Source organism: Felis catus, chromosome D2, assembly GCF_018350175.1.
Source record: "Felis catus isolate Fca126 chromosome D2, F.catus_Fca126_mat1.0, whole genome shotgun sequence".
Classification (NCBI taxonomy): Eukaryota; Metazoa; Chordata; class Mammalia; order Carnivora; family Felidae; genus Felis; species Felis catus.
Window position 1 is genome coordinate 78,358,411 of NC_058378.1, and position 21,096 is coordinate 78,379,506.

Here is a 21,096-nt window from a genome sequence, read left to right on the forward strand (position 1 = left end):
AATGTGTCTGCAGTTGGAGAATGGCCAGATCGTTCACAGAGCAATCAATCTAACACACCTCAGTTGTTCCCACAGATTAACCATCAACTGTTAGCAAAAGTCCTCACTTCCTTTACACTGATTTATGGCAATCGCTTCTCGGCCTTTTGGCTAAGATCAAGTGTACACTGATTTATGGCAGCAGTAGAAATATACCACCCTAGTGGGCACGCCTCCTTTCAGCTGGGAACCTATAAATGTCAAGGTATTTTTCTTCCAGTTGAGAAGAACCCAGCAAAATGGGGATCTCCACGGTCATCTTCCAAATATGTCTTTTACTGGGTCCAGTTCTATCTGCAGGTATTATATCTAATTATTATATTCATTCATTTCGCTCCTGCAAATCCAAATCATAGCAAATTGTATCTACTTATTCTCTGGTGTTAGAATTTCCATCTCGAGGGGAGTTTTGTATCAAGGAGGAGGCAAGTCTTTGCTGATAATTGTCATTGCTAGTACTTAGAAGGAATGGCTCTTTTCTCCCCCCTTTTGTTTCTGGCTGAGAAATACAATAGTTGTACTTAGAAAAAGTAGATCATTATGTCAGTGTTTTCAGCGAGTAGCTCAACTAAGGAAATGATTGATTGGCCTTAGAAAAATCCCTGGTGTTACGGAAAAGTGTGTGTGTATTATTAAGAGGCCCTAAAATTTTGATCGTTGGTTGAGGACATGGTTTGTGTACTATAAAAACGGGCAGTAAGACAGCCCCCGAAAATGCTCATTACGTGACTTATTTCTGCAGGTATATCTGGCTTGGTAATATTTACAGGCCAAAGAGCTGAGCACAGACAAGATCATTAAGACTCGAAATGTGTGTCTGTCACTCACCGCTTTAGAAGCTCAACAACTCATGAATATCTTTGTGTTCTTAGAGTGTCAGGTGGTCAAACGGACACAAAAGAGCCACAGGCAAATCAGTGTGACTGTGGAATCTCGGTGTCCACGTATGAGATAGTACGTGAACAGGCCGGTTAGCCAGTCTGCCTGTTAGCGATCTCTCCATCTCTCTCCCTTTTCCCATTGTCTCTGTCTCTCCCTCAGTTCCTCCCTTCCGTTTTCCCTTGCTTCCCTTTCCTCCTTCCTCCTCTCCCTCCCTCCCTTCGTTTCTTCCTTCCTTTTTCTCTTCTATCTCCCTCCCCCTTTCTTTGGTGTCACCTTTTTGCTCCATTCGTGAATTTCAGAAGACGGGGCCAAAGAACCCTAATTCCCAGAGAACTTCTAGAACTCGCACGCCTACCCCCAGGCTTTGTAGGGGAAGCTCCCAAGCTAGAGGTTCATTTGGGAAACGGCCTTCGTGGAAGCAGCACCCCGGTGATGAGGCCCTCGCCGCGCTGGTGATGGGGGGCGGGCCAGTTCTACGTCAACGGGGTACTGACTACATGGTGACCGAGGGCGCCCACCTTCTTTTCTTGTCAGGAGGACGCCAGTGGATACTGGCCCCGGGCAGTGGGTACCGGCTCTGGGCAGTCTGGGGGCTGGAAACTTCGTCTCCATCAAAATACTTGCAAATGGGGGGGGGGGGGGAGTGTTGTTAGCTCTGGCTTTTATCTAGAGGACATTAATCCCTGGACTTGGACTGGCTGAGGAGGGACACGAGATCCACATCAGCCCCTGAGGGACAGGGTGCGAGTTCCCCGGTTGTTACCCGCAGAGGGGCTTACGGCCGCAGGGATCTCGGATTGCGGCAACTCGTGGTTTTACTAGCGGGTGTTATAGGCATGCGCATGCACAAACGCGCGTGCGCGCACGCACGCGCGCGCGCGCCGGTGCTTGCTGTGTCGACGTGGGGGATGACCCTCTGCAACGTGCTCTCTCTGTACCAGGTGCTCGGGTGGAGGGTGTGCCTGTGTTTTCCGATCTAAACCTGCCAACAGCCCCACAGTTAAGCGTCACCACTGCCGCATTGCAGACGAGGAAACTGAGGTTCAGAAAGGTTACGCGGTTTGGGCCGGGTCAGCAGCGGGTGAGCGGCTGGGCCGGGGTTTGAACCCTGGAGGCGGTCCGCTGGCATTCAGGGAGCCGTCTTGGCCCGCCGACTCTTGCTGCTTCTCGAAAAGAGCCCAGGAGACAAACCTCGGCATTTGGCTTGGGGCTGGAGCCCCCGTGGGCGAGCTGGGTGCCCGCCGGCCATGGCAGCGGGCACCGTCCTCAACTTTGGTCCCCGCACAAACTCCTGAGAAAAATTCAGTGCCCCCAGGTTTGTGCGGGGCTGGAGGGGCCGTGGAACCCCTGCGTCTCCTAGCCACGTCTTTGGCGCTGCCGTTTGCCAGCTCTGGGGCCTCTGCAAGCCTCCCTTTACTGGTTTGTGATATGCGACCGTGTTCCAACCTCCTAGGGTCACATCGACGGGAAGTCACCGCCCAGTGTCCGGCCCATAGAGGGCACCTTGGAACTGCTCACTTTTAAGCCTCTAGACGCTGTCCTAACGTTTTATCCAAACCTAACTACCTAAGGGCCAGTGGTGTCTTGGATTGGATCCTGGGAGAGAAAAAGCAAAAGCAAGTGACATCCAAATAAACCCTGGAGTTTAGTGAGTGGGAACGTACCAGCACTGATTTGGTAGTCAGGACAAATGCGCCCCGGTCGTTTTGGGTAGCATCAGAGGAGTTGGGTCAGGGTGTGTGGGATCTCCGTATTAGCCCTGCAACTTTTTCTAGAACCCTACAGTTATTGCAAGAACATTTTTTTTAAATTTTTTTAAATGTTTTTATTTATTTTTGAGATAGAGAGAGACAGAGCATGAGCGGGGGAGGGGCAGAGAGAGGGAGACACAGAATCTGAAACAGGCTTCAGGCTCTGAGCTGTCAGCACAGAGCCCGAAGCGGGGCTGGAACTCACAGACCGTGAGATCATGACCTGAGCTGAAGTCGGATGCTTAACCAACTGAGTCACGCAGGTGCCCCTGCAAGAAAATTTTTAATGTAACTTCCTTTGGTCCCATTTCTTGAAGGCCAACGTTTTGCAAAACGAGGAAGTAATAACTGCTTACAAATGAATTCCAGCAGGTTGCTGAGCCTTGTGTGTACCCCTTTCCACAGCTTCGCAGGGGTTTTAGCAATGACTGATGCCTGAAATAAGAAAACGAATGAAGGGGTTTTCAGACATTGTGAGAAGGTGTTTAATGTGGGTGACATCTGGACAGGGGGCGGGGTGGGGGGGGGGTTGTGGGACACGGGGAGGCACTCCTGAATCACCATCCTGAGCAGTTCTCCTTTCTTCAGAGCACGATTGTTGCACAAACTCACCAGTGAAAGTTATGTGACTCAGTCTGGTTGAGGTGCCGAATGTTCTGGAACAAGGAGAAAGTCCGTGGCCACACTCCAGTGATGCTGTTTCTGCCATGTTGACAACACTCATGCTGTTCCCTTTATCTGGTTACAGTCTTCTTCCCCCTCTCCCTTGCCTTCACCTGGCTAAATCTAGCTGCTATTCTTATTTTATTTAAAACAATTTTTTTTAATTTTTTAATGTTTATTTTTGAAAGAGAGAGACACACAGTGTGAGTACGGGAGGGGCAGAGAGAGAGGGAGACACAGAATAGGAAGCAGGCTCCAGGCTCCGAGCTGTCAGCACAGAGCCCGACGCGGGGCTCAAACTCATGAACCACGAGATCATGACCTGAGCCGAAGTCGGACACTCAACCGACAGAGCCACCCAGGCGCCCTGTGTTGAAAGTTTTTAATTCAAAATTCAATTTACTCAGTAGATACAGGACTGTTCACATTTTCTCTTTCTTCTGTCAGTTTTGGTAAATTACTTTTTCAAGTAATTTGTCCATTTCATCTCAATTTTATTTTATTTATTTATTTTTTAATGTTTATTCATTTTTGAGAGAGAGAGAGAGAGAGAGACAGAGCATGAGCAGGGAAGGGGAGAAAGAGAGGGAGACACAGAACTCAAAGCAAGCTCCAGGCTCTGAGCTGTCAGCACAGAGCCCAATGCGGGGCTCGAACTTGCAAACCCGAGATTGTGACCTGGGCTGAAGTCAGATGCTTAACCGACTGACCACCCAGGCACCCTTAGCTGCTATTTTTAAATACCGCAGACATACCTGTCCTGTCCAGGAATCTTTCCCTGACATATACTCTTAACACAAACACACACACACACACACACACACACACACACACACTCACAAACAGGCACGTATACAGATACACAGAGTGTATCATCCCTATGGTTATCACTCTTATTTTTCCATGACATCTTGCACCAAATTATCTGTGGATTTTTCTAGGGATCCTGCTATGCTGGGAGGCACTGGAGGGCAGCGTCTTGCTCATTTAGGACCTGGCTCCACATCTTGCATTTCCAAGAGCCTGACAGAGTGCCTGGCTCATGCTGAACATAGTGATGCAGCCTGAATGCTCCAGTGCGGGGCCAGCTGGGCCAGAGCCATTGTGCCTGTGAGCCGTCCCCAAAGGCACGACCTCATGCCAGGTCCTGAGCAGGATTTCTGTTTCCTTGTATATATAGTTTCTGGGACGCTAAATTAAAAATGGGTGAAAAGACCTAAATGCGAGACGGGAAGCCATCAAAATCATAGAGGAGAACACAGGCAGCAACCTTTTTGATATCGGCCTTGGCATTTTCTCACGAGACATGCCCCCGGGCCAGAAGTGTGATAAGGAAACAACAGTATACGTTTGTTAAGATTTATGGGTTTATTTCTTTTTATGTCTTATACATTCTTTCCTATGCAAAGGGTAAAAAGCAGGATGGATACAGAAATGTGGATGCCGTCAGCCTGACTGATGTTTGAAGGTGTGAGAATGTGTGAACCAGTGAAAGTGTCAGCTGAAATTTAAATCTCACAAATAAGCAGAAAATATAATTTCTGGCAGACTAGACATATATATGGTGTTCTTTGAACAGTATTGTTTAAGAATAAAATACTTTGCGGGGCGCCTGCGTGGTTCAGTCCGTTGAGCGTCTGACTCTTGATTTCAGCTCAGGTTGTGATCTCGCGGTTCGTGAGTTGAAGCCCCACATCAGGCTCTGTGCTGAGAGCGCCGAGCCTTCTTGGGATTCTCTGTCTCCCTCTCTCTCAGCCCTTTTTACACCCCCCCTCAAAAATACACAAATAAACATTAAAAGGAAAGAATAAAATACCCTGCAATTTCTGTAAGTTGAAATTGATGGTATGAGGCAAGGAAAGGGAGCTCTTAGCTATGTGACTTTGGTAAGTGACTTAACATCTCTGAACCTCGGTTTCCTAATCTATAAAATGAGGACGTGTATTTTGGAAATGGGAACTCAGAGAAAAGTCATTTTTTCCTTGTCCAACCCCAGGGTTTCTCCGCCTCAGCAGTACTTACATTTCAGATCAGGTTGAAGTGTTGTTGTGGGGCTCTGGCCTGTGTATTTTAAGACGTTTAATAGCATTTAAGATGTTTAACAGCGTATCTGGTCTCTAACGAGTTTCTTATTTTTGTGTGTTTAAATATCTATAGTTCTTTCATTCTGAAAATTATGTTGCTTTCTGGTGCGAAGTCAGTATTTTATTTTAGAATAAGGGTTTTTTTCCCCCTATATATTTAATTCGTATAGCTATATTTTGAATATAGCTAATATAGCTAATATTTTGAATATTTCAAAGCTAATTTTTTGAATGCCAGCTACATGACAGACACTATTTTAAACACTTGGTGTATTTTTTTTCTGGTTTTGTCTTCACAATAACCTAATGAAGGAGTTCGTGTAATTATCCTCATACAGATAAGGAGACGGAGAGTGAGGTTAATGATTGCTCATGTTTAGAGGGCAAAGGAGCAGCAGCACTAGAATTTAAACCTATGTTCCTGTGTCCCCCAAGCTCCTGGGTGTACAGGTCCCACTCCCAGCACCCCCACTTTGCCCCATCAGGATCTTTCCTTTTCAAGAACTTAGTTTTAGGCTGTTAATGTTTCCTAATGAACTTCAGAACCCTTTTTTATTTTTTTTTATTTTTTTTTCAACGTTTATTTATTTTTTGGGGGACAGAGAGAGACAGAGCATGAACGGGGGAGGGGCAGAGAGAGAGGGAGACACAGAATCGGAAACAGGCTCCAGGCTCCGAGCCATCAGCCCAGAGCCTGACGCGGGGCTCGAACTCACGGACTGCGAGATCGTGACCTGGCTGAAGTCGGATGCTTAACCGACTGCGCCACCCAGGCGCCCCCAGAACCCTTTTTTAAAAGAACCTCTCAAAGAAGAATCTTTGGATGGGAATGATAGTAAACCCAAATTGGTCTACAGTGAATGACATTTCTGTATTCAGTCCTTCCATCCAGAAACCTAATTTGTCTATCTCTCCCTCTGCAGGAGACAGCCAAGAAGCTTTGCATAGAGTTTGTATTTTTTGTGTTTTTTTTTTTAATGTTTACTTATTCTATTTTTGAGAGAGAGAGAGAGAGAGAGAGAATGTGTGTGTAAGTGGGGGAGGGGCAGAAAGAGAGGGAGACAGAGAATCCCAAGCAGGCTCCACAGCTGTCAGCCCAGAGCCCAACGTGGGACTCAAACCCACGAACCGTGAGATCACAACCTGGGCCGAAACCAAGAGTTGGATGCTTAACCAACTGAGCCACCAAGGTGCCCCTAGAGTTTGTATTTTATTCTTATAAATACTGTTTTTTATTCTTATTCTTATAAGACTGTTTCGAAGGAGCCCTTTAGTTAGTGTAGAAGTAGTGTCCCTACCTCCTCAGAGCCCATTTTGCCCCACGTCTTCCCCTCTGCCTGGCTCATCTCTGTTTGTACTTCCTGGAATTGTGCCGGGGAATCACATATGATCTCCGCTAGACTCCTGGACATCCCTCAGCTGGAGCCCTTAGTTTCCTGTTCACCAGTTGCTTACCTGGACGCCTCACCTGCTAGAGCAAATTTACAAAGGACAGTGGAGGCATCACGCAATGTCAATACATCCCCTGCCTGAGGGGTCCAGCGTCCTATAGGGGCTGCGTAAGTGGTTGTCTAAGGAAGTGTATCTCACCATACTGTTGAACTCGCTGTTACGTTTCCTTTACATATGCTGTTGCACAGTGGTTTTCCAATGTGTCAGAGTCACCTGGAGTGCTTAGTAAACACACGTATTTGGGCACCACTTCCAGAACTCCTGATGCGTAGTTCTGGGGGAGCCCTAAGAATTTGCATTTTTAACACATTCCGGGTGCTGGCTGCTGCTGCTGACTCGTGGCCCCTGCTTGAAGAACCGTTGCTCCAAAAGAACTTATTCTTATGGAGCTGGAACAGGGAGTTTGTTGGTTACTCAAAAATGTTGTTTAAAATGGGGAACCATAAGCTAGGATACATATTTTAAGTGTTTCGCTTTAACTTAAGACACATAAATACACTTTGATTCACCAATTTGCTGCCTTAGGACTTTCTCCCAGTAGGGATCTTCCGTGGTTCTCCAATGTCTTTCTTGCATAAACCATACCAATTTTGCATATCTGTAATTTCTAGCCTTTTTCTAAAGGGAAGCGTGAAATGAAAGACACTTGCAAAGTGGTATGAACACAGACATTCTCATGTGGTTGTACGTCTTTCCTGTGGTTGTATGTCTTTCTTATATTCTTCAGTGTCTCTCTCGCCTGATTTCTTTTTAGTACCTTGATTTTATTTCCAAAGCATTCAGCCTCATTTTTATAGAAAGCCATCATTTTCTTTTTACCCACATTTCATCGATGTACTTAATATTTAATTGAATTTAATCCAAGGACGACTGGCATAATCAAGGTTGAGGCTCATACCTGCCTCTAGCTGATTGTACAACTAAGCTGGTTAGGATGGAAGTTGCCAGGATGCTAGGAAACAGTGTACCAGCCCTAGTGATTGGTAGGTTTACAGGGAGGATGGAGGGCATCAGTTCACCTGGCGAGGGGGTTAAATAAAGGTCAGTGAAGGGGTGCCTGGGTGGGTCAGTCGGTTGAGCGGCCAACTTCAGCTCAGGTCATGATCTTGCGTTTGTGAGTTCGAGACCCGTGTCGGGCTCTGTGCTGACAGCTCAGAGCCTGGAGCCTGCTTCGGATTCTGTGTCTTCTTCTCTGTCTGCCCATCCCCTGCTTGTGCTTGGTCTCTCTCTGTCTCGCAAAAATAAATAAATGTAAAAAATAAAAAAATTTAAAAATTAAAAAAAAAAAGGTCAGTGAAGAGAATGTGTTTACTGCCACCTACAGGATGCCTTTCCACCAGAGTATTCAGATATTGCAAATAAAAATACAATGCACCTAGTTAAATTTGAACTTCAGATTTATAAAAAAATATTTTTGGTTTGTGTGTGTGTGTGCGTGTAAGTGTGTCCCATGCAAATTTATTTGGGACATACTTACACTAAAGAAGTACCCATTGTTTATTTGAAATTCAAATAAGACTTTTTTTAAGATAACTTTTTAGTATAGTATGTCCCATACAGTATTTGGGATATACTTACATTACGAAATATCCTTGTTTATTTGAAATCCCAACTTAACTGGGACTCCTGTAATTTTTGTCTGGCAATCCTACTTCTGCTCCATATTTTCTTGACATTTGTTGCCTTTTTTCAAGTCTAGATGAAATATCTGCTTCTCTCTGGAATTTTCCTGCCCTCCTTCTAAGCCCATAAATCGTTCACTTTGAGATTCCCACCCTGTGCTCTGTTTTCCTCTCAAGGGTAAGACTGGATTACTGGCTACCGAGACTGGATGCTGAGTCGTCTCTAAGCTCCAGAGAATGGAGTCTTGTCCTCTGTGATGGAGTCCTCCCTTCTCCCCGACTTTCAGTGCAGTGTCTCATGGGCAGTGAGAGATCAGTCCATGTTTGCTGAGTGAATTAATTAATGAGTGAGGCCCAGCTTACCCTCCAAAGTAAAGTGTGATGCCGCCCCCTCCTCTGCGTGAATTAGCAGGGAGGTGAGATTTAACACTGGTTTTCAAAAGAGTTCTCATTTGGCCCTTTTTCTTTGTATTTTTCAGAAAGATCAGTGACAGAATCAACCATAGAAGCCACTTCTGAAGAGACACAGACAGCAGGTGGTAACTGAACTCTGGGATTGGGTGGTTGTGGGGCCCAACGCCACCCCCAAGGACTCAGGAGGGCCTGCTATGGAGATTCTTGCTGGGTTTTAGTTGTAGGGCAAGGAAGGGCCTCTTCTGATGGGGTCTACCAGGGCCCGGGCCTCTTCCTCGTAAGGTTCCACACTGACCAGAAGATAGGTCCTGAGTCTTCATGCTGGCCTCTGCCCAGTGACACCCCTTTCCTAAGATCTCTCCCCCTCAGGGTGTTCCCTGGGGGTTGCAGCCACTCAGAGACGCAGCAGAGGCAGGTGTGGACAGGAGGATCTAACTAAGACTCTGGATATAATCAGTTATGATTTCTCTTCTTTTCTAGAATTTTTATCAAGTGTTGGGGAAACAGTGAATGCCTCTGCCTTGGTTGATGTTTTAAATAGTAACTTCTTCTGCTGTTTCTTTATCTTCTTCTAGCCCTGTGTGTGCACGGGTGTGCCTGCCTGTGCAAAAGTGCAGACCTTATGATTTGGGTCACATAGTTCAATGTTAAATATATAGATGCCAAGAGGCAAAACTGTGCCATGGGTAAGAGCAACTGGCCTGAGTACAAGTCCTGCCCCTTATTGCCTACCAGCCAGTTGGTCTTGGGTCACCTTCCAGAGCCTCCGTTTTTCCATGGGTTGTTTTGAGGACTAACCAGGATGATACATGGAAAGCTCTTGAATAGCATCTGAGCAACTGCGTGGTTTGGTCAGGGCTCAGCACAGGTTGTCCTGGACGATGTGTGCTGCTCAGGAAACCGATCCTACCTGTGGCACTGCCCCCACAACGCACATGACTGTGGCCATGGGGAAGACATGGGCCATCTGCTCAGGGGGGCCTCCAAGAGATAATGCATATTACATAGCTCAAGGCAGAATCATGATAGCAATGACCTCTCTTCCTCTCCAAACTGATTTGTCCATCAGGAAAGTGGAAACAATGGTGCTTTGACCAACTTATTTTACTGCTAAGTCAACTTCAGTTTACTTCTCTCTAAGAGGAGGGGATCCTACCATTATGGGTTGCCATGAGGGCCAAATGAGACAATGTGGGTGACGTACTTAAAGACAGTGAGTGTTGGAAATTGTAGAAATATCGTCATCATTGTAATTCTTATTGCAACGGTGGCTGACATCTGTTGTTTGCCGACAACACGCCAGCCAGTCTGATATACATTCGATCTACGTCTCTCGTTTAATTCTCCCGATTAAATGCGAATTTAATCGAGGGTCAGTAAGTCTCAGTAAGTGACCACCTCTGTCATTTTACGAGAAAGGAAAGACATTTTCACCTCCCCACTGTCTTTGTCAACACAAAGCCACTTGACTGTTTTTTGGACCCAACAGTTGCCAATCTATGCTTTTAGTGATTTCAGCCAGTCAAGAACCGAGAAGCCAAAGCCCGCCTTCTCAGCTCCTCATACCCATTCATACGAACCGGCCAGGCTACGTTCCCTCAAAGAAATAAGAAAAGGAATGGGTCCCACATTTGTACGAAATTAGGTACAAGCCTAATTTGCTTTTCTCCAGGGATGAAACGTTCATTTCTATTTTAATGAAATACAGAAATATCTGCAGCAGGAAGTATGCAGAAACAAGTGCCCACATTATTAAAGAGTGTTACAGTGAATTTATTCTTCAGATGTAAAAAGCCTTTTTTTTTAAGTCACCGTGTTTCTTGGGACTAGCTTAGCATTTTGTTCTCCACGCACCAGAGACTCAAGAAGTCTTTATCAATTTGAATGAAGTTTCAAAGACAGATTACAGATCTGTTGACGTTGATCCACATGCAGTGGCTATAACTCTACTTCGGAGTCAACCAGAAGAAAACCAATGGTTCATATGTGGATTTCTTGGTCAGGATCCCTGTAGATGAAACACACTCATGTCTGATTTTTCTTTTATTCCTTTGTAGTTTCCCAATCAGATCTTCTCACAACACCTGGTGAGTACTTTCAAAACAATGTCTGAATTTGGTTTAGAATTTAATTATTATCCTATACAGTTATTTACATCTTAAGCACAAACACTGCCTTTAGTGAATGGTATGCGGTCTACACAAAAGCATGATTTGTGTCCTTTGTAGAAATACAAAGACAATAGAAGCTTCTTTCAGTTATAGAATAAATGGACCAAGTAGTTATACTGTTATGTTCTTCTTCAATTTTATTTTGCCTTTGCCTCAAACTTTTATGTACATCAGAATCAATGAGGATATTTTTTGAATGCCAGTTCTTGGGATCTACCTTCCTTCCCTTCAGAGACCCTGATTTGGAGGGTCCGGTTTGAGGCTCAGGAATCTGAACTCTTACGTAACTGAAAATGAAGATGGTCCGTAGACCGCACTTTGAGCAACTATGCTGCATGGCCCAGTACTGAATTAAGTTTTTATGTTTGGAGTGTAATTCCAGAAGCATGACATTGCTAAGAATTTCCAAAGACAGTGGCAGAGATACATATATATGTAATTTAAGTGCTATCTGTTTTTACTTACTTTTTTCTTAATGTCTGTATTTTGCTCAGTGTCAAGTACATTTAAGTTGGTAACATTTTCCCAAGTGGTTCATGGCTGCATCATAAGTCTGACTGATTGATATCAAGGCTTTTCAACAAGTGCATTGCTAACATTGAACGTTTACACCCCTTTCCAAATGGCCTCAATATCTTTGCTACCTCATTTGGCGAGAACCAGTCCTGCCATGGACCCTTCTATGCAGGAGAGACTACAGTGTGGGCTCCCTGTGTGGCGTTTCAGGGGAATGTGTCTCCCAATCTCAGGGACTTATGGTCTAATGGCAAGATAGACAGTAATCATACAGTTACAAGTACAGCTGTGGGAAATGCTGGAGCAAGAGGTACATGGCAAGAGAGATGTGATCAGGCTATGAGAAAGAGACCAGCTCCAAGATAGTCACAGGTGAACTCAGGTCTGGAGCTAGTGAAGGAATTCACCAGACAGAGCACGAAGGAAGAGTGGTTTTCTGTTCTTCACTGCATTTGCTGTCAGGAATGTGAAGGAACAGGTACAGACTCAGATGGACGATAGCCACCCTGTTTCTGCCATTAGATACTCCCCTCCTCCATGCTTAGCCATCTAGCCAGGGTACTGCCCTGATGGGAGGTTATCTCTAGGTTCCATTTTCCAAACTGCCCTTGACACATTTTCCAAAGCTCTAACTAAAAAAAAATTAAAAAAAAAAAAAAAAAAGAGACTTCCAGTTAATAGAGTTTTTGAAGTGTCGCCTGCCATTGGTGGTAGAATATCATTTGTCTTTTGGAGCAAATGGGTTAAGAGCCACAGCTGTACTTGATTCTTGTTTGCCTTCTAAATTCTTGTCTAAATATGGATGGAGTTGGTGGAAGGCAAAGCCAGAGATGCGTTCATGAGCAAATCCGTGGGAAGCTCGTCCTTCGATCGTATCTTGAACTGACATATTAAAAATGAGCAATGTAGCACGGTCTCTGCTTTGTGTCATCCTATCCCCCCTGTACCAACCCCTTAAGTTGGCCATTTTCTTGGAGATAGTGAGACTTAATGAAGAGGGCTTATACACAGCTTCCATCCACAACATCCTTAACTCCACTGAGATAGACGCAGACTATATGGCAGAGTAGATGGTACCTGAGAGGATGAACTAATCTGGGGGCTTGTGACAGATGTAAGATGAAAGCCTTCTTAAAGATGAAAACCACAATGATTGAAAGCACTCTTATCCTGGAGTGGTGCCACACAAAAACAATATGGAAATTTAGTCAAGGCTGCTGGGTGACTTCATATTGAAAACCTCATTTTGTTGAGTTTATGGAAAGTAGGTTGGCGTGGACCACTTTCCTTGCAAGAACCACAAGGAGTGGGTTGGTAGCAGGCAGTGGCTGTGACAAAAGTCAGTGCAGGATGATAGCTGAAAGCCTTGACAATAGAGGTGGAGTCTGTATGTCCTTGGACTCATTTGTTCAATGTTTGTGACTCCGTGTCCTTGTCTATAAGTGGGGATACTGGGTTGGGGTAAAGATGACCTGAGATAGTACATATAAATAGTAAAACATGGTGTTGTTCTCAACTATGAAGATGTAACACTTCTTCAGTAAATGTGTTTAAGGTCCAGAGCACTTTCCAGAGTGCTATTGCGGTCACCACACAGTCCCCTTAGGCTTCCCTTCTAGAATAACTGGAGTGGCCTAGCCAGTAGATATGGGCTGGTTTGATGACACCGGTTTGTTTTCATACTCAAGCTCTTCTTCAGGCCCTCCTCACCCCCTCTAGAACAATGATGTATGCCATGTTCAAATGTACACAATAATTACTCCAGAAGATTTGGGGCAATGGTTGAGTCTAGATGGAAAGGGACCAGCTCCCTTGGAAAGTGACTAGGTCTTTGGGGGGAATATCTTTTGAGATCTCTTTGAAGCTTTTCCCGGTTGGTTCATTCTGATGGCTCAACTGCCTTGGACATGGTACCCAGCAGTAGAGACCAGACTATTTCTGTTCCTGGAAAACAAAGAAGTGGGAGCTGTTCTTTCCAAGTGATTTACCCTCATTTCCAAAATGGCAGCCGACATCATCTACAGCTCTGTGGTTGATTGCTGGAAGAAAGCAAGTGGGTCTCAGTACATTTGTGGAAAAGTGTCTGTTCAGACTGTGCACAAATAGCCCAACCAGAGACAACCTTAGTGTTCTGTTTGGTGCTATGGCTGAATGTTGTCAGGACTCTGGATCTCAGAGCTTCTGAGTTGGATGTTTATTGACTGCCATGTGACTAAGCAAGATACCTGAAACAAGAAAATAGGAATTGTGTGGTGTCATCTGTACTGTGTTTAAATGTCAGAGTTTTCAACAGAGGACTCTCTCAGGCATGTCTGTCATCATGTCCTTGAGTGTGGGAGCGGGATGGCATGTCAGAAATGAGGTGGGGATGTTCTGGTGCAGACATTTCCTAGGTGTGTGGCCTCTGTTGAAAGAATGTTCTAGCTTCTTGTTTCCATTTTGGATTGCTTCTCCATGCTCAGGGGCGTGCAGCTACATGGCCTCACTGGCCCTGTTACTGGGTCATCAACAATATGAAGCAGGGCAGCTGGAGAAGTCCAGTGTGGAACCCACATTCAAAGTGTTGAGACAAATGGGGTGGTTCTCTGGCATCCAGTCCCCTCCCTGGCCTGTTGGTTTTGCTAGAGAGAGACAGATCTCTGAACCCCTGAGTTCTGCTCCCAGCAGGACTCACATTTACAAAGAATCTGGAGAAGTTTGTCAAATGCCTTAACTTTCCCTGTACCAGGAAGTTAAGAAAAAAGAGATGGTGAAAGAAAATTTATTAAAATTTATAGTAAGAATTTAAACATAACAGATCTCCTGTATGAAGTAGATTTTGGCACATTAGCATTAGAAAAAGTAAAAGTGTTACCATCACATGTCCTTTTAGCAAAATGAGATGGTCCAAGTTCTTGCTGAGAAATATCACTGATGAAATCCTTTCCACTGAAGTGAGTGAGCGCACTATATTTTGTTTTTGTACTTAGAATTATATTACTGACTCTTTGATTCTTGAATTTGAGGAAGTTCCTCTACGTTATCGTGATTTGAAGGCTCAGAGTCTGAGATTTCAATTGTACAAGCAATTTCACCATTACTGTTAGCATCTACAGGACTGCTATCTCTTTATGTTCCTCTTCTGACTCATCTAGTTATTGTGAAACATCTTCCTTTGTCAATTTTCTTCTCTTTATCATTGATAACAAGTAATGAAAGGTTCTGAATTCTTAATTTAATTCAATGAAAGCCAAAAGCATCCTACAAAGACAGTGTCTCCAGTCTTTAAAAAAATACCCTCTTGAAAGCTACGGTGATATTTGGGTCACTGAGAAATGGTGACCCGTTCCATTTTTCTTCTAGATGAAGCCTACCATTCCATTTTTTTTCTTCTAGATAATGCCACAGTTCTCTCTTTGTCTTTATTATAGAACTCTTTTTTTATGATAGTTAATAATTAATGAGTAATGATGAACCAATTTCTCAAATGATGAAATAGCAAAATGTCTCAAGATATAGGAAGAAGGGGATCACTGAGAGCCCATAATGTATCTTGGACTTCTAAAAGGATCCAGTGAACCCATATAGTGACTATAAGAATGATTTTATTCTGTTTTCTTTTCTTTTATTAAAGTTTTTTTTATAAGTTTATTTTTGAGAGAGAGAGAGAAAGACAGAGCATGAGTGGGGAGTGGCAAAGACAGAGGGAGACACAGAACCGAAGCAGAATCCAAGCTGTCAGCACAGAGCCTGATGCGGGGCTCAAACTCACGAACTGTGAGATCATGACCTGAGCCGAAGTCGGATGCTTAACCGACTGAGCCACCAGGCACCCCTATCCTATTTTCTTCTAATGAATAAATATTCTTTTTGTCCTTTGGAAGACCTCTAAAAACATAGAAAGGTCATGACCTATCAATCCTCACAAATAGAATGCGATTTGCTCAAAAAAAGAAACTCAAAAACTAAAATTAAGTCTGATGGCCCCTGAAGGTGTCCTTAGGGTTAATCTGAAGTCGAAGGGCACGGAGAGCTTTAGAGTGGCCTCACTGATGATAAAGATCCAAGGTTCTCTAGATGTCGGTTTTCTTCAAGATAGACTAGAAATTTCACAGGGTATGGATCAGAAGGAAGAGGTCATCTGCTGCCAGAATAAATACTTTTTTAGGGGGCCTCTGAGTGGCTATTCTGAGTGCTGACTCCACTCAAATTTCAGACTGGAAGGAGGATTCACCTGGCATCCAGAATCCTGGAAACCCGTCTACGCTGCCTTTTCTTGTCTAGCCCTTCTTTCTGCGAACAGATTACGCTATAAACTGTAGCATAAGTGGGCAGCGTAAAGAGGCATGTACTTCATCACATCTAAAATTATCAAACACTCCATATCCAGCCCACTTGTAATCTATTCTTGCAAAACCCCAAACACTGCAAGAACACTGTCGGCACAGAGACCCAAGAGTGAGCCACAACGCCCCCTGGCATGGTTGCAAGGTAACGCTCAAGCCAATTTCTGTGACTGTACATCATTTATAAACAGCAGAACCTCTGTTTCAAGGTGAATTTTGTTTCTGTCTAGGTCTGTGGAACCCCTTGACTACAGACTATGGTAAGACATTTTTTCTTTACTTGTCTTCCTGGGGTTTTGCTCACTGGCTGAGCCAGCCAGTTCTGCTGCTGTTGCTGCTGCTGTTGGCTAGTTGAGGCTGAGTGCAGTCTTGGCCACAGGGCTAGCACCTGTCCTTTAGAACGCAGGGATGGAGAGGGAAGGATCAGTGGATGCTGAGACCCTAGGCGTGCCCCAGATCCGCACTCAGCCAGTCTCACTGTCATCCTCCTTCCTTCTCTCTGCTTCTCGCTCATTTGTTGCGTGAGATTAGCTTCAGCTTGGTGTCAGGAGAGATAGGTGAAAAAAAGCCAGTGCCTCTTCTTAGTGATAGTTATCTTGATGATAACTTACATCTCCGAAGCACTTTCTATGTACCTTGCACAAAATCAGTTTCATACACCAAATGAGTTAATATATAAAAAAATCATTTAAAATACTGCTTGGCACGTAGTACGTGCTCAGCTAATGCACACAGTAAGTGCTATTATCATGAAATCTTTCCAACACTTTGAGGTAAGTAGTATTATTACCCCCAAGTTGCAGATGAGGAAACTGGGGCACAGATTGGTCACTTGTCAATAGTTATATGTCTAAGGCCACAGGGTGGGGAAGTGTCTGGGCAGAAATTTGAACCCAGAACAGGTGCCTTTGCCTCTGTTCACTATTCTTACTAAATCTATCCATCTTTCCTCAACCTCTGAGCATCTGTGCACACTTTGCACTGAATTTGATATGTCAGAGTCCTTGATGTGACCACTTAGGACAGTGGATCCTACCATGGGGTTCTTGGCTCTGTTGAGACCAATCTCTGTCCTTTCAGAAGCTGCCCTGAGGGTCCAAAAGTGGCCTGGGAGGGGCTGGAGGGGAGTTTTTTGGTGATTGACCACCAGTAAAGGGCAGCTGAGGGCAGGGAGACTGAGAGATCTTCTGCAGGGACATTCACAGCAGTGAAGGGGCAGCAGGAAAGACTGAGGAGGCCTGGAACGCACCTCTAGAATACTCTAGAAACAGCCCAATTGGCATTTCCTCTCTCTTTCTCTGACTCCTTCCTTTATAAAGACCACAGCAACCACCTGCCCCCTTATCTTCCATCCCATCCCACCCTCTCTGGTCCCCCCCCCCCATAAATTTCTCATAACCACAAACCAACCATTGAAAAGGACACCTTAGACCGAGCTCCTGCTGTCACAGTGTTGGGCTGGATTCCTCAGACCCTGCTGCTTGTTTTCCTCCCATAGCGCAGGTGGTTCAGCAGGATCATGTCAGGCAGGAGCAAGGTGCCCATGACGGTGGCAACCCGGCTCTGTCAGGAGGCTTGAAAGGTGACCTGAGGCCCACTCTTGGATGAATGCCATCCAAGACTTGACCCTGATCAAGTGGAGAATACAGTGAGGTGCTTTGAGCAGGAAAATGAGTTGAACATATTCACAATTTATGAAAACAAGACTTGGGACATTCCAGGGGGAAACAGATCAATCCCATCAGCAGAGGAGGGGGCATAGAGTAAGCTCTCCATAAATGCTTATGGAATCCATCAATGGGATGGATTCAAGAGAGAGGGGCAGAGGGCAGGAAAGTCCACTGACAGGGCCCTGGAGTAGGCCAGGTTCAGGAGAAGAAAGATCTAGCAAAATGGCAGTGAGAATAAAAGGAAAGACAACCCTGTTGATACATTGGATACAAGAGGTACAGAAGAGGGGGAATCCAATATAGCAACCAGATTTCCAACATTGCTCATGTGGAGCATGGTGACTCCATGATTGAAGTAGACAAAAGAGACTGTGTTGGGTACCAGACAGCAGGGCCCGGATATCCAGAAGGTCACTGGGAATATTGGTCTAGAGCTTGGCTGGGCTTGTAGGGGTTGATCAGCACTGGAGAGGTGGCTATGGGGGTCCCTCCTCCTGGAAAGCTCTCAGAGCACATGAGCTCATTCAGGGGGAAGATAGCATGAGAAGAGGGCTAAGACAGCGTGTGGCAGGGCAGCAATATGTAAGGTGCTGGGAGAGGAGAAACAGGGGTGAAGGAGATGGGGAAGTGGTCAGAAGGAGGAGGGGAACGGGGTACTGGTGAGTGAAAGCCAAGGGGGCAGAGAGAGGACGAGAGCTTTCCATTCTTTCAATGCAGGTTTGCCTCTGAGGCTGGTGAGCGGAGGTGACCGGTGTCAGGGCCGCGTGGAGGTCCTGTACCAAGGCTACTGGGGCACCGTGTGTGACGATGACTGGGACACCCAGGATGCAGATGTTGTCTGTCGGCAGCTCGGCTGTGGCCTTGCGGTGTTGGCCCCGGGCGGGGCCTACTTTGGTCAGGGCTCGGGGAACATTCTCTTGGGCTCTGTATACTGCTCAGGATGGGAGCCCTACCTGTCGAGCTGCTCCCACAGCGGGTGGTACAACCATGAATGTGGCCACAGGGAAGACGCTGGAGTTGTGTGCTCAGGTAGAGCTGACCTCGCCTCGTGTGGTCGCCTGTGCCCCTTGGATGGCAGAGGCTCCTGCTGACCTCTACATCACGGTGCATGCCCACAGCACTTTGCAGTTTACCTGCTTTACTCTAAGCCATGTCTTATTTGATGTTAGAGGGCAGGTTCCTTTTCACTCAGAAAGGGTGAGATCCCAGGCTCAGAGAAGGCAAGTGACTTGTCTGGAGTCCTAAAGCTGGGAAGCGGTGCAGGTGGGTTTCAATCACAGGCTCCTCCAGAGTTTGTCAATGCAACACCCAGTGGTATCGTTCTGATGATCCCTGGCCTGGGATGACCAAATGCCTTCCTATGTGGCCCTATCTCCTCCTTTTAAAGTCAGGAGAGAAGGACTAGGGACTTCTGGTCCTTAAAACTTAAATCTATACCAAAACCAAACACTGAAGTAACCAGTATATTCTCTTTACTGGGGATTAAATGACAAGCAAAAGATATTTACACTCACAGTGGAAGAGAGAACCTCTCCTTGGCTCAACCTAGCACACGCCAATGCTGAGTTTCTCCTTGTTCACACAATGCTGGTGGGTGTTCAAGCACCAAGTGGTCTTTTAATCCACAAAGAAACCCTGAGGATAACACTCAATGTGTCCCCCAAAGGGGGATTCCTAGATAAATTATCCACCTTTAGAGTGACCTCTGGCATTTGCTATGTGGACCGGTGTGTGCACATGCCCCCGTGCATGGGACGTGACCCAGATAATCCATCACTTGAGAATGGCTTCCCCCAGAAAGTGTGGGCCTCCAAGCAGTCACTTTGGAGTGGTTTATTTCAGCATTTGGGGATGCATCTTTGAAAAAACTGCCTTTATTCTTAGTTGGGGCCACCTCCTCAGGAATATCTCAGTGATGGTAGATACTTGTCATTTAAGGGTGTGGGTAAGCTATAGAAATAGGCAGTTTGTACTGGAAATGCGACCTTGTAAATCAGGTGGGGCTGTTAGTCAACTGGGTGATTTTTTGGATGGAGACAGTGGAGGCGGAGGCGGGGGTTGGTGGTAGGAACAAAGAACATCTCTGGAGGCATTCCAGCATTGAATAAGGGCTGATGAAATGACAGAGAGAGGAATTCTGTTTCGTAAGGAAGAAATGGAGCCTGTCAGCAGTGGGTGGGGTTTCCGGATCACTGCATACAGCCCTTATTTCAGAGCTAAGGAAACAGAAGTCCACCCCTTCTCAAATGAGAGCCAATACTGATTACCTCTTCCTTTCTCCACTCTAGCTTCTTTGTCTCCCACGGAGGCATCCCTGGCAACAGCTGCGGTAGAAGGTAACGTTTGTTATATGGGATCACTATGGGCTCATTACCTTACTGTACTCACGGGGCCATCTCTGATCCAGAAGAGGTGCAAAAGGTGTAAGAGATAGGGGTGCTCAGCAACAAAGAGGGAACCTCTGAACAAGGCCTCAGGCCTCAATGGGACCATGTCCCTGAGATTGGGGAGGGATTGACCTGCACAGGCACTTCCAAGGAGTTCCAAGGTGGAGCTTGGCATCTTGTCTCCAGGAAGGCCCTGTTGCTCATGCTCAGGGCCTACCCCTGTGGTCCTCACCACTGCACGTTGGTGCCTGGCCAGGCTGGGGTGCTGGATCTCTGGCTGCAGGGCCTGGAGAGGCAAGTGCAAACCTGTTGGGGTAGCATCCTTGCATGCTCGTGCATTTTCCTGAGCCCATATCAGACCAACTTGGTTCCTTCTCAGTATAAAGTAACCATGGTCTTTCAGCTTATGGGCGTCAGAGGTCCCATGCACCCCCCTGGGGGCACCTCCAATGAAACAGCTGGGAGGTAGTCAATACAGCTCGAGTTTCTGGCAACCTGGGCTTTGGGAAGGAAAGTCACTGCCATATCACATGGGAAATGTTGACCCTAGGACAAAAAGAAGGAGAGCCTTCACATGAAGGCCCCTGACTAGGAGTCAGCATGGATCAGCTGGGAATCTTAATGGTACACATGTCTGGCATTTCTGTTCCTCAGGCATTATGCTTTCCTGTCCCTAAAGACCATGGGGTAAAGTCTGACTTTACCTCTTTCTCTTCCCTGTGATTAAGGACACAGATGTCACCAGAGCTGAGGAGGACACTGGCTTTGTTAAATTTAGCCATGTCTTCCCAAGATTCTTACTTGTAGCAGGTGTAAGAGGAGAACCTGCTCCTCTCTAGAGTGGTTTCCTCTGACTATGTATTAGGAGTAACAGCTGGGCCTGACAAGTTCTTTGGTACAACTGGTCCACCCAGGGGTGCAGGTGAGGAACTCAGGGGCTTAAATATCTGACTACGACACAAGACTGCATATAGGACTTACATAGACCTACTCTTGTCAGGACCTCCAGTGTGGGGTAGATGTGGGAGTCAACTTTCTCTAGATCCAAAAAGACCTCAGGTAGAAGTCCAATAGGGAATTCAGAAACAAAATGAATGCTTTAGTGAGAGTGGGTTAAGAG

General features: G+C 45.7%; 1 protein-coding gene across 1 annotated transcript in view; it reads left to right on the forward strand.

The window, feature by feature from the left end:
* The first annotated feature begins 214 nt into the window (after window positions 1–214).
* Window positions 215–21,096, forward strand: part of DMBT1 (deleted in malignant brain tumors 1) — a 93,250-nt gene continuing 72,368 nt past the window's right edge. Inside the window, exons 1-6 of the mRNA XM_045040780.1 lie at window positions 215–339; window positions 8,973–9,029; window positions 10,965–10,994; window positions 16,150–16,179; window positions 18,307–18,618; window positions 19,878–19,925. Coding sequence (XP_044896715.1) covers window positions 279–339; window positions 8,973–9,029; window positions 10,965–10,994; window positions 16,150–16,179; window positions 18,307–18,618; window positions 19,878–19,925 — 538 coding nt within the window. The 5' untranslated portion in view covers window positions 215–278. The remainder of the gene's footprint in view (window positions 340–8,972; window positions 9,030–10,964; window positions 10,995–16,149; window positions 16,180–18,306; window positions 18,619–19,877; window positions 19,926–21,096) is intronic.